Raw genomic sequence first — 19969 nt, 5'->3', positions numbered from 1 at the left:
GTGTTTAACAACTTCACTTTGACAAGCATATTTTTCTGTGAAGTGACACAAAAGCCAAATTAAATCCTTTGCGGTTCACTGCAGCATGAACACTTCCAAGGGGGTGAACTTGCTTTTTATAGGCACTATGTGTATTTGCTATTGAACGTTTGCAGAGTGAATAACATCATGACTTTTGAGGATGTGTTTGCTGTGCATGTGAATTTTTATATGGTTATATGGTTAAATAATATGCTTAATTAGTATATCAGTTAACACTAGTAGATCTCAACATTGACTTATTTGGTGGTTTTAGGTGTTGTTTTTATCTGCACCATGTAAGTTGTTTGGCTAAATAAAGATGTGAGTTGATGAGAAGACCACATCCCCCACTTCTTCAGCCTCCTTTTGCTGACTTTAAAATGTTTCATTTCATTATGTAATGTTGTGTGTTTTGGTGAGCTGGTCTGTTGTATACGGTATGACATCTGTGATACCTCTATGAAGGGTAGCAAGAGTAGCAAAACCAATAAAAGGGCTCCTTTGAACACCCCCACCGCCACCTCTGAGTTTCAAGTGCACAAGTTAGTTTTGCACCTAATATATCACGAAAAGAGTAGCAAAAGTCAAGGCTAGGCCTGTCACGATAACAAATTTTGCTGGACGATAAATTGTCCAAGAAATTATTGCAATAAACGATAATATTGTCTTTCTGAGACCATTTTCATCTAATATAATGATAATGGCATAATAATGCAGGTACACCTTTTCAAAGATCTATAAACTTTTATTTCTAAAGAATATCAAACATTGAAAACGGAAAACATGTTAAATATCCACAAAAAATGAACAAAACAACCAAAAACAATAAAAGCAATGGCAAAGCAATTTACTTGAATAAATACCAAAAACAACAAATAAAATGGATGTAAACAAAATTGCACTTCAAAAAATATTAAACATTAGGCTAAACTGGCAAAACTGCCAGTTAGGACCTTTGTAAACAAATTAAAAAAAGCCTCAACAGGCCATATCACACCATTTTGCACTGTCCTCCTGTTACTTTGTCGACTAAACGCCCGAGTGATTGTGTACTGTCGGGAAGACGGAGACGCACTTTATTGCGTTTATATGCTACGCACTGAAAATACTTTGTTAGGATTAGGGGTGAGGAGTGCGTGCGTATTACACGCCATAAAGTGCGTATCATATGCACGCAAAAACTATTTTTGCCGTATAAATGGCACGAGAAATAACATTCGTGGTATAGATACGCATTTTCATGAGATCGGGCTCGCTGTCGCGTTTGGCTTTTAAACCAATTCCATCTTTTTCTTTTTTTTTTCCTCCAACTCACAACTAGCGTCTTCTCTCTCTCTCCCGGCAGTCGCCGCAAACAGTCCCGCTTTCCCATACAAAGACCATGTGACTGACAAGCGCCGCGGCGCCGCCTCCCCACACAAAGACCATGTGACTGACAAGAAGGTTCACTCCTCCTATACGCTAAGGAACCGAGAGTGGTCATCCAGTCTCTTTGATAGAGAGAGAGAGAGACGAGGAAAACAAACAAGCATGCAAATGGAATTATCGCGGCCAGAAAAATTATCGAGCTCATTTTTTTTATCGTGCGATTAATTGATATATTGACTATCGCGACAGGCCTAGTCAAGGCGCGGAATTTTAAATTGCAGTGACAGATTTGAGAAGTCGCAAGTGCCTATTTGAGGTTGTACTGCGAATGTGAATGTAAGAATAAATGCAAATATATATTACAAGTTTGTGTCTGTCATTGTATTTCTGCGAATGGCATTTTACACATTTGTGAATACTTGTCTGCAGCTTCAAATTCAGAATACAGGTTTGTGACTATTGTCTGCGAGTGCAAATTTCAACATTCAACTTCAGATTTTTATTTTACAGGTTTTCACATTGGAGCTGTGAGTGTAAATGTTCACCTACAAGTTCTCAAATTCACATCTACGTGCTCTCGAGTTTTGCTACTCTTTTACCTTCATACACCTCTTTCCTCTGAGATTTATGAACAATAAAACCAGGTTTAAGTCTTGACTTCATCACACAGTTTTCTTGATCATTTTCCACGGCACTCAAGACTTGTCAGTTTAGTCTCAAATTCTGTTTTTGAGTGTTAGATTTCCAGGTGTTATTAACTAAATGTAGCCGGGGCTCAAAGTTAAAGAGCTTTGGGGCATTTATGTAAAGCCCCGTCTTTAGCTGTTGGCTTTATGCCCAGGCCTCGCTTGCTTTCTCTGCACTTTTGCACACAGGGATATTTTGAGGCCCGGTCAAAGTACAGGAAGTCGGTATTAGCACTCAATGCACTTCCCGTCTTGAGCTGTAGTACTATGTTACTTAGTGTCAGTGCTGCTTTGAAATCATATGACCTGCCACCTAGTGTCTCAAAGGGAAGTGTGGGCTAGGTCTCACTTCTATTTGCAGAAATGCACTCGAGGTGCTGGTAAACTGGCTGTATGTATAAATCAAGAAGTTTAAAGGTTTTAAGATTTAGCCTAAACATAGTCTTTGTTATAAACTGGATATGTTTATACATTTGAAATGAGTTTGTTGGATTGGAATTTGTATGGTTATGTTACAAAAACATATTCATATGTCATGTTCTTCGCTGTGACGTCCAGATCTGTGACGTGTGTCCAGATGCTTCCTGTATTTTAGGAGGAAATGAGTTGAAAGTCTTTGATCAGTTAGGAATTTCCATATTGAATGAACTTGGCACATCGTCACCTAAAAATGGTTAAAGAAAAATTCTTCACCCTTTTTTCTCTGCCACTTTGTCTCTCACCTCTTTCCCCCAACAACTCCACTGTCTGTAGTGTTTGTATCAGAGGGAGTGGTGTGGTTACAATCTACAGCAGCTTTTTTCCTTTGCTTTGTGTCGTCAGAAGAATTTTGCCACTGTCTTTGTAACATCCTGACTACATAAAGCAGAATTTTGTAAAAAAAAAAAAGTACTTAGAACTAGTTTGTAATACAGTCACCTGATTGTATGAATTAGGGATGCGGTGTTAAATCTGTGATCATTTTGGTATCAGATTTTTATATATTTTTATATTTGTTTCATATCAGTCTGATTGGGTCAGTGTTCAAAGCTTATAATACCAAATAATTTAAAGTTTATAGACTGAACACTTTTTATGCTTTTATGCAAATTAAAACTACTTAACGTAGTCCTGTCAATCTCAACACAAGGACATCAGTTCTATAACATCTCCTCAACTCCAGCTTTATTTATGTTTACCCCGGTCCCCTACCAATCTGTTTACCTTTACCACTTTCAATGATTAGATGGACAATTCAACGAATAAAAATGTACAACTGTTCAGAAGTTTGGGTCTCTAATGCTCACTAATACTGAATTTGTTTGATCAAAATTACAGTACAAATTAAGTACATTAAATAGGCCTAGTTTTAAACTTTGCATAAAGGCATAAAAAGTGTTCAGTCTATAAACGTTAAATTATTTGGTCCTGTCTTCAGTGTCACATGATCCTTCAGAAATCATTCTGATTTGCTGATTCGGTGCTCAAGAAACATTTCTTATTATTGTCAATGTTGAAATCAGTTTATATATCTTTGTGGAAACTGTGACAGATTTTTCTTCAAGGATTCTTTGATGAGTAGAATGTTCTAAAGAAAATGATTTTTTCGACAAAAAATGAAAGACTAAGTCTTTACTGTCACTTTTGATCAATTTATTGCTGAATAAAAGTATTAATTTCTTTTAAAAAATCGTACTAACCCCAAACTTTTTAACGGTAGTGTATAGTAAAATTAAACATTTGTACATAATTTAACATTAAACATTAATTTGAGTGTTCTTGTTTCTTGCCAGCTCTGCAGTGTGTGGACCCCGTGAAGCCCTGTGTGAACAATGCTACCTGTGTCACCTTCCACAATGGAACAGGCTACTGCAGGTAAGACAGGAAGACTCTCCGATTTAAACTCCACTGTCTTGAGGCTCAACGAGAACTGGAAAAATCCAGTGGCGAGACTGTTTTGCACAAAGCTGAGTTGCCTAACTTCATTTCTCCACAGCAGTAATGAAATTAGATCACCCTAAGTATTTAGTATTGCCAAATCTGTCGAGAGTTGGAGCCCTCCCACAGTACATTGAGAAGTGTGGATCTTAATGATTGCCTTTTATGTGTGCGTGTGTGTTTTTGCGGTGCATTTAAAACCATCTCGTGAGTGTAGGAAAAACTATGCAAAGTGTATTTTAAAAAGACGAGTAACAGTTGGAGTGGAAAAACGGTAAATTGCATCTAATTGTTGTGGTTGCAGAGTTTAAAATACACACACACAAGTTTCCTTCACTGTTAAATGCTGGTTCCTTTACTGCTGTTGTTTGTTGAACGCTGCTTGTGGCAGCTTGTAATTGTGCTTTTTATGCCGTATGATTGAGGGTTACATTTATTGCTTTGCCCAAAATAAACACTTGCTAACAAACCTATCGTGTTACATTTCTATGGGCTGTGAAACACAGAGGGACTGTTTTCCCATCATTGAATGAATCCTCTTCCTACAATACACAGCCACGGAAACAAATTCTGCATGTCTTACTTACCTTGACAATATTTAGCACTTTTGGGTTTGGGTTACAGTAAGTACGTTCCTACTGCCGCATCTCCAGACTTAACAACTTGAAAATAACAAAGAAATTGAAACCACATCTGATGGTAAAGCTCAGCCTTGCGGTAAATCAGGACAGGAATGCACAGAAAGCTTACCTCAGCACCACGCCAAGGACAAAATCTTCAAAATGATTTGAGACATAAGCCGAATTTTTGCTTGGAATTCTTTGGCTTCTGGGGAATGAAGTGATATTTCCCAGTGTCTGTAATTTGCGACCAAAAGTTACACCTTGTGACTTTGACAAGAAATATTGCCAGGAAAGTGGATGAGTCAGGCCTTCAGCACAAGTTCAGATAAACATGATAAAACCACAGACTTATCACACGTATTATTCATACAAATAATCCTCCACATCTACCTCACACAGACTTCAGTTTATCTGCTTTAGTTGTTTTTAAAGACACCGTTAACACTGCTTGGTGTGTGTGGAGAAAATCCTTGTCATAGCTACCAAATATTCATGGAGGTTTCTGCGGAAACACGTCAACAAAACAGAATGTGAACAATGTGTCACTTAATGTTGCATTTACCTCAGGAAAGGTATCCAATGTTTACAGTTCATTTAACTATAAAAAACAGAGGAGCTTATTTACTGGTAATTATTTAGGCCTATGTATGTTTGAATAAATTTGTCATGGAGACAAGTGCTTATGAAAACTAGGCCTACCTTATGTGCCAAACATTTCAGTTTTTATTTAAGTGTAATTATTATGTCTGAAAATAAATAGCAGTTGAATATAATAGTTCAGCTCTGTTGTTCATTTTAACCTCTTTTATTATAGTAATTTAGGGCCTACCAAATGATAGGGTTCCTGTATAGTTTATAGCATTAGTTGGGAGAGATTTGTTTTAGTAGGGCTTAGTGTTGTCACGATACCAAAATTATTGTTTCGATACCGATACCAAGTCAAGAATTGCGATTTCGATACTTTTCCGATACTTGTCCTGAAAAGGGAGAAACACTCTCAAATATCATTGCTGTGCTTTATTTTAAAACCGGGACAACATTCTAATCATATAACACACTAATAAATGAACATATGAACAGCAGATATATTAAACATTTGAACAAAATATGAAACATCAAAATATCAAAAATAAATTAGAGCAATGACATTCAAGTTAAAAAAATAATAAATTTAGCAGCATTATCTCAGTTATCATAAGAAACATAAGAGTTACCGGTAATAACTTTATCTTGATTCTGAACTTTGAATAAAAATATGAACAGCGATTATTATATTAAACAATGTTTAATATTGGTAACATATGAGAAGCCTCATTGGTGATATATTTGACATATGGAGAGAGTTGTGGAAGGCCTATACTTCATGTTAAACATAAATATATAGCAGCAAAGACAACGTCGGCAGTGTTGACGGCAAAATAGGCTACAGAATATTTCGTTCTGTATTGAGAGGTGCAGTATTTGAAAATCGATGATATTTTTTCATCGGCTCGGGCGCGCGTGTCACGCAGGCAGTGTGCTAGCTCTAACCTGTTAACAAGGGAGCCGAAATAAAAACGGACACGCCACGCAGCTGAGACGCTCACGCCACGCAGCCAGTGTGTCGCCAGCCTTACAAATCTGGAACGCGGTCATTCTTAGAAGTATCGATACTAATAAATTTAGGAATCGTGACGTTTTTAATTTCCGAGAATCGCGATACTTTTGAAGTATTGGTGCACCGTGCAACACTAGTAGGGCTGGGTATTGACACAAATTTCACGAATCGATTTGATTTCGATTCACAAGCTTGCGATTAGATTTAAATTAGATTTAATTAGATTAATTTAATTTTTGCCTTTCTTCAATTAACAAAAATTATTTTAATAGTTTTTAGCAACATTGACTGAAATTAAATTTATCTAATGCTTAATCTAAAAAAACAACAACCTCATATTAACAAATGGAACTTTAGTGTTACATACTGTGCATTATAATGTTGTGATGTCTAAGTTCACTTATAGATTTTAAAATAATTGATTGTTTTTTATGTTTAATTTTTAATTTATTTCAACAAAAAACTTGTGATGTTTCTTTTCTAAGGGTAAGGAGGGAAGGTGTTCTTCTACAAAGAAGACTGTAGTGTCATTCACGTAATTGTGATTTGTTGCGCTAGAAAATTCCACAAAGTTTTTGTTAGGTTCTGCCACTGAACTTTCTGGTGTGAAAACCTAAATCTGACCTTCCCAGACTGACATGACTCAGGCACACCGGTCTCCGCCGGATCCGACAGCCTTAGACTCTCTACAGCTCGAGTTCTTAAATGCTTTGAAAGTCCATCTCTCGGCTTGACTTTGCTCGAGAATGCAGGCTTTCAGCAACCTGAAATGGCTGCCTGGGTGTGCGTGCAATCTCAAAATGGAACAGGCTGACACAAGGTACTCTCAGGAGTTACTAATACATTCTGTGTAGGTGAGGTGACACCCGAGAACCAAAGTCAACAAGGTGTTTTTCAGTTTTTTTTCCCTCTGCCACTGTGAGCTCGGTACAGGAAGAGCAGTGTGACAGAGGTTGGCAGATCAGGGTGTGTGTGAGTGGTTAGACCGGTGCGTCTGCAAGCCTCCAGCCAGGGTGTAAGCAAGCTGTGTGTCACCTGTGTGTCTTTGTCATTTTTTGTGTGTTTTGTGTGCGCATGTGCGTGTCTGTCTGGTTTCATATGTGTCTGTGTGTCATTGCACTTGAAAGCGTGCGTGGTGTAGGAGAGAGACACGTGAGGAAGCCTGCAGGATTTCCACTGCAGCACCACAGTTTTAAAGCGCATTACCTGTATCTGTAGAACAAAGAAGAATCAGGTATGAATAAAGATGGTAAAATAGTAAGCCAAAACCTGACCTTCATGATAGTGGTGCAGATAAGTAAGCTTATCTAGATTTCTTTAGTCAAGGTGCTTTAAAGGAGATGAATTCAGAAATGCAACTCCTTAGAGAAGGTTTTACAGTAGCTCTGCTGAGTCTGAAACTTGCTGTTATTGTTTGCAGTTAGCACGCAAAAGCAACAGTCTAAAACAGTTTTTGTTATTTCAAGTGCCTGTTCAAAAATCCTAATTGTTAGACTGCCTGAGCACACAGCGCTCCCATTCTCAGAGTCGTCGTTCTCAGTGCTGTCAAAATAAAAGTCCCACTTCCAACATGTTGGACAAACAAACATATTGGCCGATGCAGATATTTAAAAAATATATTGGTATATTTTTTGGCATTTTTATATTGAATATTTAGCATTGTTTAAATATCTGCATTGGCTGATATATCACATATGCCTTTTCACACAGTTAAGGCCCTTTCACACTGAGCCAATGCGATAAAGAATCGCAGACAAACGGTGGTTTCAAACCGAACTCGAAATTATTGATTGCCTCAGGCTAATTCACGCCTGCACGATCGGTGGCGCTGATCAATAATGCATTTTTCCTTGTGTATCTCGTAGGTTTAGCTTACGAGAATTCATAAAATATAATCACAGCTGGGGAACAGGTGCATTAGAGCTACAATTAGCGTCAAGCTACACATCACAATTTATGAGATTATTCTCGTTTTTGCTCAAAACTTACTTTAAACCATCATCGAGAGTGCTTGTGATAACTTTCAGTTTCAATCTGAAGTTGAATTGGGTTTTTGTAAAGTTATGTTTTTTTGGCCTTTAATTGGATAGGACAGTAGAGATTTTGTTAGGAAAGCGTGGGATATAGAGAGAGGGGGACAGGATTGGCAGAGAACCTCGAGCTTGGAATCGAACTCGGGTCAGTTGCGCCATATGTCGGCGCGCTAACCACAGGGCCATCTGCGCCGGCTAACGTCAATTTTGATTATATAACGGGCAGGCATGCATTATTTGTAGTGTTTTATAATGGACTGAATGCCACACCTGCTTAGCATTTATCATGTAAACATCCTTTATGGTAATAAAAATACCCTGAGCCACATGAAAAACACATACAGAACATATATTGTCATAATCATACATCAATTTTGCTTCATGTTTCATCTGTAGAAATGTTTCTCTCAGTTGATTATGTATGGAACTCAGAACGAGAAAGTATACAGGATGTTGTCATCCGGAAGGGCAGGAGTTATGTTTACTTAATATGATTGACAGATCTAGAGCAAATGAGCGCTCTTTGACTCATAATACATGCGCACCCAGAAGACAGAAGATACACAGCGCTCTGTACGTTGTTTCAAGCTCATCAGATCTCATAATTCAGTTGAAAATGAATAGAAATTATATTCTGTATAAAGAAATATTAAGTGGCGCTACTGTTTTTAATATTGATAAGAAGAAGAAATATTTCTTGAGCGCAGATTAGAATCAGCCTATTAGAATTATTTCTTAAGGACCATGTGACACTGGAAACTGGAGTGATGGCTGCTGAAAAATCAGCTTTACCATCTCTGGAATAAATTAGGTTTTAATTAGTTATGTTAAATTGTAATAACATTTTACAATATTAATGTGTTTACTGTATTTTACAGTTTTTCTGAATTGCTAAAACACATTTCTTGAAACCATCACTCACTTTCTCAAAACCTTAAACACAAAACCAAATTTTCAAACCACATTCAGAGAACAAAAATAAACAATTGCCTCAAAACCATTTTATCTGTGCTCAAAATCAAACAATGCTTTCAGATCATACACACAGCGAGTCAATATTTTAGACACTACAGATCATTCATTAGACACTCACACTACATCAAAAAATGGAGAACACAGAACCCAAAGCGTGCAGTTACAGAAAAAAAGTATATTGTAACAATGTAGACAAATTTTGCAATTACGTAAAAAAGTATAGTAATGACAACTTACATTAGTATGGTGAATAAATTGTATACTGTATGCACTGCAAGTATAGTATTGTACTGAATATTGTATATAGTATTGAATGTCTGTATACTTGCACTTGCACTGTGAAAATACAGTGACCCAACTGCAAAAGCCAAAAAGGTTACAGTAAAAAACTCTAAATTAAATGTATGTTACGTAAAGTACACTCAGAAGAGTTGTGCAACTGCAGAATCAAGGCCAGTGAGAGAGATTGATTTTGCTTCTGCATCATGTCTTCATGTTAGGTCTGGCCGGAGGACACAGACAATGTCATCTCTGCAGGCAAAGGGAAAAACCCTAAAGCCAGATCCAGCCTTGACAACATTCTCCACACCTTGCACTTTCTCGTCCTCATCCTCTTCCTCCTTGTTCACCACCTCTTCCACACGCTCTTCCTCCTCTCCCTCTTATATTGCTTTCATCCATTGTTGTTATCAACATTCAGCGCAATAGTTTTGGCACTCTGAACTGACTTGTATTATGTACAATTGATTTGACCACATAATTAGAAATAAGTGTGAACAATTTTGAGTCATTGTGTGTAAACGATGACAACTGTGTTGTAGTTGTGTTTAACTTTTGCCTGCCTGTGTTTAGCATTTTGAACCTTAAGTGTATCACAGTGCAAACTGTGTTTTAGTGAGTGAAAATGTGTTTAGAGTTTTGAAGAAATAGTGCATGAGATTTGCAAACAATGTTTTAACTACCTGAACTTGTTTAATAACTTGTTTTTACAGAAAGGGTGATTTATTCGACCAATCGGTTTAGGGTATTGAGAATTTGGTTCAGAGAGGTTTAGTGTTTTAGCATTTCAGAAAAACTGTAATCAAATAAGTGCTGCCCTTGTAAGGATAAGAGACTCCTTTGAAAAACATTGTAAAAATCTTCCCAACCCCAAACTTTGGAACGGTAGTGTCTTTTTGCTCATTCCTACCTAAAGAAGCACGATTCTAGGCCTGCATCAAGTCAGGGATTTTGCAACTTGCAAATGGATCTGCACTGATCCGAGCCAGAGTGAGTGAGTTAGCAGTAAGAGAATAGCTGTGTGTGTGTGTGTGTGTGTGTGTGTGTGTGTGTGTGTGTGTGTGTGTGTGTGTGTGTGTTTTGAGAGCAGAAGTAAGACTGGTTTGAATACCTGAGCTCACTACCTCTCTCTGCCCAGAATCGTATTTTCCCTCCTCCACATCAAACAAGATCTCTTTGTCTTGGCCTGCGTAAGGGGTGCAAACTTATTAATTTTTTACCCCTCACTTCCTTCCCCCCTCCCTTTAGCCATTCCTCCCCCTCTCGGTCAGAAGGGAGAGTGGAGTCAGCTTGGCGTTTGTTTGATCTGACAGGTAGAATGTGCCTGCAGGGAGAGAGGAGCTGTACGGAGATGTCTTTTAGCGCTCAAGAGGGTGAAATTGGAGATGTGTCTGCCTGCTGGTGAGAGATAGAGGAGGTAGAAAGAGAGATTACCCTGTCAATACCACTCTCTGTCAATCATCTCTCTCTCTCATAGTCCTCTGTTCCTTTATGACCTCTTTGTCAAGTTTTTTTGCCTTCTTTTTTCATTGTTACTTTATCTCTCTCTCTTTTTTAATCTTTGAGCAATATCATCCCTTCTCTTAACATGCTGTATTGTTCTGTTTTTTTTATTCTACCCCCTATCATCCCTGTCCTTCTTTCACCTCTCTCTCTTTCTGTCTCTCTATGTGCCTACAGGCTGGGCTGATTTGTTTCAAAGCCACATTCAAAGTGTAATGGCCTCAAGAAGAGCATCTGCCAACCAGAAGCTCTAGTCATAAAAGAGAGACAGAAAGAGTGAGAGAGTGTAGGTGCTTCAGGAACATGTACCCAATGCTGTATATAACACTCAAGCTAAAGTCAACAACTCAGCTGTGTGTGAAGAGTGGCAAGCAGAGGCCGTGATTTACTCAAACACCCCCGCGCACACGTTTAGCTAGCTAAGTGAGGACATAGCATAAACTTTTTGTTTGTATTTGTTTTTATATAAGCTCAGTACAATATCAGTGTTTTTAAAATTTTAATACCTGGCCTGGGTGACAATGTGCTTCTATTTTTTGTTGAATTTGATTTTCTTTTAATGTCTTGGATGTTTGACAAAATTTGAGCTTTATGTATGGCGGAAATTGAATTGCCATTTAAGCTCAACAAGTATAGAATATTTTATTTGTATACAAACAAAAATTTGAAGACCATCAGACGACAATGACAGAAACATTTTTGTTACAATGTTAAATGTAAGGCAAGTTTGGGTTAACTTTTTTTTTTTACAAAAATGTCTACAAATTACTGCAGATTTGCACCATTAATCCTATTATGAGATTAAATGCAAATTATTGACATTACAAAATTAGAGTTTTTTGCTAAAAATAAAAAAAGAACAAAAAGGCTTAGTAATGCAAATCTGAAATAATTATTATAATAATAATTAATAAATAAAAAAACTAGCCTTCTGAAGTGAAAAACAAAACATCTTTTATCTTTAAGGGAAGTTTTGGCTGCATTTACACTGCAAGTCTTAATGCACAGATCCGATCTTTTGACCATATCCGATTTTTTGGCCCGCCTGTTTACATTAACTTTAGACAGGACTGGTATCCGATATCTGTGTTTACATTAATTCCTGCCCAAAATGATTTACGGTGATCTTTTGACTACGCACATTGTAGACCCTGGTTTTGAATGGCCGTGCTATTAAAATTATTTACATAATTCATGTCGGGTGGTCATGATAATTTGCCAGCATGGACAAGATAACAGCTGTCATGACTCATGAATCTGAAATCTGACGGAACAGATAGCCTAGTCCGGAATTTTTTTACATTTATCTACAGTTCAGATCTAGAATTCTGAAGTGAAATAAAGTAGCCCTTTAATATAGATAATTTTAATGAATTCGAATGAATTAACCAGAGAGAGACAGCGAGAGGGAGAGAGAGAGAGCGCGCGAACCTACGCGAGTGAGTAACCTAATAGTGAAGCTTGTTGTGTTAATTACAGTGAAGTTATCACCTCATTGCTGAGAAATATAATGTAGCTTTCAGTAGTGAAGCTGTTTTATTCATAAAAGTCACGCGGGCAGAGGTTATAAACCAGCTCCTGAATGTTTCGGTGTTCACGCAATTTCTTCTCTTTACAAAGATATAAAGTTCCCACCTCAATAAAAAGCTGTGAGTGAGCGCATACAGGCACGTCTGCCTCATAATACAACATTAAAAAGCTATCTTTGTGAATAAACGTGTCCTCGCCTGGTGGTGGCTTGGAATTCAAAGGGGAATCGGATATGCGTGTTTAGACGTAGATCGGATGTCCAGATTTCAGATATGTATCTGATTTAAAACCACATTTGGAAGTGACTCAGATCGGATCTCATGCAGATTTTTGTGTTTACACGTGTGCAACATATTCCGATCTGTGTCAGATGTGAGTAAAAGATCAGATTTTTTTGTGCCAGTGTAAACGCAGCCTTTGACAGTTTTGTGTGACTTCTGAGAACAATTTTGTCCCCTAAGTATAGCTGAGTAAACTTGTACACATTATATTTATTCATTTGGCCGACACTTTGATCCAGAGCAACTTTGCAGCATTACCAGCGCCTTGTTTACCACTTGAAGCTACAGGAGCAGTTAAACAGTTTGTATGTCGTTTATACTTTCTGCCTTATCCCAAATATCCACATGAACTCATTTATATAAAAAAAAATGCATTTTATCACACAGTAAAACATGCTACCTCTTTCTTTCTCTCGTCTTTTTGCACAGATTGCTACTAAGCTTATTAAGTAAAGTTTGATTTCCTGTAGTCTTGAGGCCTCACGATCTCTGTAAGTGTGAAAGTGGGTATGTGTCACACTCTGGTATGAAACACTTTATCATGAGAGAAAGTTTCTCATCCTTGCCAACTAATAAAAGCGAACAACTGCTGTAGAACAGAAGGGGCGGTCCCATGTCAAACCGAACCTGAGTGTATTGAAAACATTCTCACAAATTCTCACAAATGTTTCCTATCACTGGAGGCCTCGCACAATAGTGGGAAATGTGGCAACCAGGCCCTAAACCCACGACACACCATGCTGACAAGTAGAGCTGAGTGACAGAAAGATGACATGATTATGAGAACAATGACACACACAAACACACATACCCACACTCACATAACTTGGGGTGTTAACATTTGCTGAGGTTTTGGGTTACTCAGCTTACAGGTTTGACTGTGATTTCTCTGACTTTTTGTAGTTTTTCCTACCTGATGTACTGGGGAAGAGGGAGATCTGTAATGATTAAGAATCTGGGTTTCTGACACAAAGGTTGTGAGTTCAATCCTGAGCAGGGACCTTATCAGCAGTTTGTCCTTGAGAACGGTACTTAACCCTACGTTGCTCCAGGGGAAACTGGCCCTACAATTACAGCACCATGAGGCTCATGGAATGAGAGCCCTCTGGTAAATGGCAAGCAATTAACTAACTAACTACTCTGAGAGTTAGAGTGTGTTAGCATTACATTGCATGAAGATTCTTGAAAAGTATAGTGTATGAGTTTTTCATCCATGGATATCAGGTGATAGCTGTTATCGAAATATGAAGCAAACATTTGCATTCTCTTCAGCTACTCAGTGAACAAACCAATAAGATTAAAATATTTGCATATGTTTGGAGGTCACATGACCTTCTAAAATTGGCACGTTAAATCAAGGGCGTAGGTTTGGTTTGAACATTGGGGGATTGAAGTTTTAACCGTTTTAGTGAGGTCCCAGGGCATGCACTTATTTGTTTGTTTGTTCATTTATTTATTTATTTTTGCTAGAGATGCACCGATTGATCGGCTGGTGACCGGAATTGGCCGATTTTCACGTGATCGGCCATGACCGGCGACCGGCCGGTCAGTCTGACATATGCCGATTTTATGCCGGTCAAATGCACTCGGGCGCCGCATGATTAACCTTTTGAGCGGTACGGTCTCATTATGAGATTTGTATGTCTGTGCCCATGAGAGTACGGTGCGGTGCTACATTTAGATGTTCAGTGACGACGCATAACTGCCAGATTCAAACTGTGCTTTCGCGCGTTGGCTGCCTGGCGCTGAGCCAGAGTCGGACGCGTTCAGCGCTGTTATGGCACAACTAAGCAGTGTTTTCAACCTCATAATGTTTATTTTAGGTTTCAGATATTTAAATACACATAAGCACGATTAAAACAATACATTTGGAGTTTGTAAAACACACACTGATGTCTGTGGAAGCAGCAATAACAATCTATTCAAATATAATTTGCCGACATGTGTGTTATTCATATCAGACAAACATAGGGGAAGTAACTATAAAGTTTACTCTATTCTTCTCAGTTCACCGGCCACTTTCTTGCATTTATTTCGGAGAAACTGATGAATTCACGTGCTGTAAATCCGACTGACAGGACAACATTGCGGCGCCCATCTCATGTTATAGATCAAGATTAAAGGTTTTTAAACGACCACTCACTTACACGTATTTGAGAATCGGAATATCAGATAGGCTAGTTGATGACATGGTAAGCAAGTTTGTGAATATTTTGAATAAAAAAGGAAAAGTGAAATAAAAGCGACACATCTGTCATACAGTTTTATTGTGGCTGCGGTGTATCGCGTGACGCGTCGCCATGGAAACATTAAAGGGAACGTTCGCGAAAAAACTCACTCGGGGGGTGGGGGTGTCAGTTAGAATATTTTAAACTTACGCGTGAAAGGGTTAAAGAAAAGATGGAAAATAAATATTTGTGTGTGCTGTAAAGTGGTTAGGAAAAATCGGAAAATCGGAATCGGCTAAAATCGGTATCGGCAGGTCAAACTCAGTGAAAAATCGGAAAACGGAATCGGCCTAGAAAATTGTAATCGGTGCATCTCTAATTTTTGCAAAATTATCTTTTGTGTTATCCACACATGCAAAGTTGTTTGATAACATAACTGCAATAAAGTAATAGCATAGTTAACAATTACTTGTTTGCATAGGATATATGATGTATTTTATATTATTTTAGCATCTGGAACCTTATCAGTTTGACATAATTTTCTACTTCAGAGTGCCATGGGCAGTCAAACTAGCTTTACTCATCATTTTCTCATGTTGAAATTGTTAACATTTGTTATGAAAACCTACACATTTAGAAACTATAGCTACAACATGCCACAGTTGTAATACAAATATATAGGAACAGCTCGTCATATCTTGGAGCTCGCTGGTGAGCGTGCGTGCGCACAGTATACAGTGATTCATGCGCTACGAATGCGCAATTAAATGAACCAGGTTTAGTTCATTTTGACCATTCTGACAATTGGTACATTCGGTTCGGACGGGAACTTAGCGTGTATAAAAGCTCAGAACTTTACACCCCTGTGTTAAATGTTTCCATCTGTTAAACTAATGGTTAGTCAGCTCTTTTTGGTAAAGCCATCGTTGTGTACATGGGTGTGTTGTTGACCCCATAACCTCCAGGGGATGTATAAAGACCACCTTTCCTGTCATCTAGAACAAAGACTTCTGGGTAATTGCTGATAATTATCTTTATTTTGGGGAAACCGCTTTGAAACATCTTTTTTTTATTTGATGCATTAGCATGATACATTAGTTCTGTCCTAACTCTTTTTTTTTATTTTTTTATAAACTAGTTTTGCAAAATTTCTTAATAACTTTTAAGATATTTAATGTTTTAAGATTTTTTTTTTTTTTAATGTTATACATTTTTTTTTTTATTATTATAGATTTTAACATTAACATACTTATTTATATATTACATTAAAATTGGCCCATTTAATTTGTGTTCTTTGCCCATGGCAGCTGTGGATTTGTACTGCCAAGTTTTGTTAAGTCTAGATTTGTTCAGTGTGTGTTTTGGAGCTTAGACTTTACACTAGAACAATGAAGCTTTTCATCAAAGCACAGACAAAAATGGTACAGTAACTGAGTGAAGTGAAAAAAAGAGACCATAGAAGAGAGCAGGAAAAGAAAGAGCGAGAGAGGAAAAGTATATTAAGGAGGAGTATATAAAGAGTAAAGAACCTTCGATTCAGTGAGACATGCTGTTTTCAGATCAGATTTATAGCACATGTTCTCGAAGTCACGCTCAGTCTTACCACAGCACTTCTGCCTACTCCACCCAGCCCTTTTTCTGCCCTCCTGTTTTTTTGTTGATTTTTTTCAAAAATGGAGAAACAAAACTTGCTTTTACTTGTTTTTTTACTTTTATTTTTACTTTCTTAAAAGTTATTCTTTCTTTCTTTCTTTCTTTCTTTCTTTCTTTCTTTCTTTCTTTCTTTCTTTCTTTCTTTCTTTCTTTCTTTCTTTCTTTCTTTCTTTCTTTGGTTCAGCCCTCCCTGTCTGTGTTACTCTTTTCATTTTGCACCCCTCCCCCAGCCTCCACTCTTTTTCCCTCTGTTTTTCCTGTGGTCGTTCGGCTTTCTAGCGAAAATTAGAGAAAGCCAAGGATGCAGAGGAGGGCCGACTGCTTCTATAAATATGGCCTCTCTTCCTCAAGAAAGAAAGGAGCAAGGATTAGAAGGAGCTTTTTTAGTTGCCTTTTGTGTATGGGGTGAAAAATGTAAAATTTCACCCGCTCTTGGTGAAACCCATTCGACCCTCGGCTGGTTTAAATTAGATAATCTCAGTACCGTGGGGGTGGGGGGACAAACTCCAAAGTGACATTTTTGCATGAGGAAGTGAGTGGGTTGAAATCAAATTCTAGACGATGTGCCTCGTAGAATTATGAGCTAGAAAGAGTTTTTTTTCCCCCACCCAATCACCCCAGGCCTCGTGGATGGGACATGAAGAGGTCAGTGAGCCAGAGAGAGAGGAGCGCTAATATGAACCATCTGTAGAAATCTGACACCTCGGGAGAAAGAGCGAGAAAGAGGTGGAGACAGAGGAAGGGAGAGTGAAAAGCATGAAGGATAACAAAGAAACCTATAGATGAGTTTAGCTGCCAGAGCCATTATTTTGTAGACGTTTGGTTTTTAGATTTGCAATCTGTGAATGTTTGTGTATATAAATCACCATTACTGTCATAAATAAAGTAACAAAAGTGCATTTATTATGTTTAAAACCAGGGCTATAATACATGCAACCTTTCAGAATAGAGATTATGGTCTGAACCAGGGATGTGCGAGATTCGACTAGTCGATTAAGCGATACTGTTGCTGCTAGTAGACTTGGAAATACTAGTCGTTGACCTTTTTTTTTCCCTTTTAATATTTTGCTTTATATTTTACAAAAGCTATGTTTAAATTACTGTCATGTTAATGTTACAATTTTATTATTTTTAAAAGTGTAAATCTGGAGCGGAAAACTAAAATAATTTTATTTTACCTCAAATTTTGCATGCGTTCGTTTTCTCTTTTCCCACGGCAGGTTCAGAGAAATGTCCATTTGGAAGATGAGCATGGTGATGGAGTATTTTAAAGCCTACACAAAACTTTTCCGTTTTCTGTTATGTCAGGTCAAACTAGCATATAACAATTAAGCTTGTTTATAGGTTTGATATACTATCTGGTCCGGTGCTGCCTATTGATTCAGTTGATTTGAATAAATATGTCTATAATGGCTAACTTTGCTCAAGTGAACGTTTAATATACAATGATAATGGAAGGCAAGCACATCACATGTATCTGACCTGTTTTTAGTGGCATTAAATGTGGGATTTGACTGTTCATAGATTAAGTAGTCTATTTCAAATTGATCGCATATACAGAATGTCTGTGGTGGGCAGAGGGGAGGGGGAGGTTTATGCTATTCGACTAGTCGGTTTCAAAAATTTCCATTTAAACGTTTACGAAATTAGTCGTTGCGCACATCCCTAGTCTGAACGAGCTTTTCCCTTGTGAAATCAAAGTGGAGACAACACGAAAATCCTGTTCCCCTGAGTCCAGGCTGTTTGCTTGCGCCGGGTTTAAGTGTGTTTGTTGTTGTTTGAGTGTCAGCACCGCTGTGATCTTGTGACCAGAGGGTCGCCGTGGGTGTATTCTTACTCAGTCAGAGCACACACACACACACACACACGCACACACACACACGCACAGACAGACACACACACACACACACACACACACACACACACACACACACACACACACACACACACACACACACACACACACACACACACACACACACACACACACACACACACACACACACACACACACACACACACACACACACACACACACATTGTCAAAGGGGCTTCTTTTATCCCTCATCTGTGTTACCTGACCGTCCTCTGGGAGGCCGGCACCTGCATGGCAGCAGGCTGTAGTGTGTCAAACACAGAAACACTTTACACAGCATTGCAACTGAGTTGATTTAAGGTTAATATTAAATTATATTATTTTTCACTTTTCTTTATTTGCCCTATCTCTCTCTCTCTCTCTCTCTCTCTCTCTCTCTCTCTCTCTCTCTCTCTCTCTCTCTCTCTCTCTCTCTCTCTCTCTCTCTCTCTCCCTCTCTCAATCAAAATCTCTTTTTGGGAAGTCTAGGTATGACTTCACTGGACCATAACAGTTCAACTTTAGTAAGATCTAAAGAGAGAGGGAGAGGGAGAGGGAGAGAGAGAGAGAGAGGGAGGGGTTGGGGTTGAATAGAGAGAAAGAGACTGAAGGGCAGACAGCATTTTTTTCCCCTCAATCGTATTTTGCAATCATGTAATTTCCTCTGAGAGCACTGGTCATGTGCTGAAATCTGTGGAGAACTGCAGTGAGGAGGCGGAGGAGAAATGTCTCTCAGTGTCTTGTGACAAATTACATGAAACTCATTCTGTATGGGTTAACATCTACTATTGCCCTCATTCTGTCCTCGTTGTGGCATCACATCCCATGTGGCATCTCAAAAACTTTAAAAAACAACTAGAAACAGCATCTGCATTTGATATCATATTGTCTTTAACAAACTTTATTGGCTTTATTGTGCTCCTACACTGCTACATTTTTATTTCTAAAAGAGTTATATAGAGAATTTATTTATTTATATATATATATATATATATATATACATATATATACATACACACACACACAGTATATTTATATATTGGATTAGGTTCAGGATTACACTCATAGTAAAATTTTAGCCTAGATACCATGTCTCATTTGCTCAAACTCAGGTTGTATAACTGCATCAAAATGCAAACACTGAACTCAATGCAAATCTGCAATAATTGTTTTTCTTGCCACGAGCCTTCAAAAGGCTCTATTGGTTTTTTATTAACTTTTATGCAAATGCCAGCATTTTGTTTCTTATGTGCATATTTCTTATGTGTTTGAAATGCTTCAATTATAATTATTGTAATTATTTTTAAGTTGCAATTGATGAGGCATGATTCTTGAGCTAGATTTTTACACCATGCAGACAACAGTATGCAATACTGTGTTTCCTATTATGTTGCATGACTCATATCAAAACGTTTGAATTAGACCATTAATTATTCTCTTACAGACCCTGAATAATATTTGTACCCTGTTTCTGTGTGTG

The 19969-nt window shown here is 37.9% G+C and overlaps 1 protein-coding gene across 1 annotated transcript in view; it reads left to right on the top strand.

The window, feature by feature from the left end:
• The window catches only part of notch2 (notch receptor 2), a 56068-nt gene that overhangs the window by 15669 nt on the left and 20430 nt on the right, over positions 1-19969 (top strand). Inside the window, exon 2 of the mRNA XM_084389672.1 lies at positions 3848-3929. Within this exon, the coding sequence (XP_084245798.1) occupies positions 3848-3929 (82 nt within the window). The remainder of the gene's footprint in view (positions 1-3847; positions 3930-19969) is intronic.

The sequence above is a fragment of the Rutilus rutilus genome (genome assembly GCF_951802725.1).
Source record: "Rutilus rutilus genome assembly, chromosome: 19".
NCBI classification, from domain to species: Eukaryota; Metazoa; Chordata; class Actinopteri; order Cypriniformes; family Leuciscidae; genus Rutilus; species Rutilus rutilus.
This window is presented reverse-complemented; position numbering and strand designations above follow the sequence as displayed.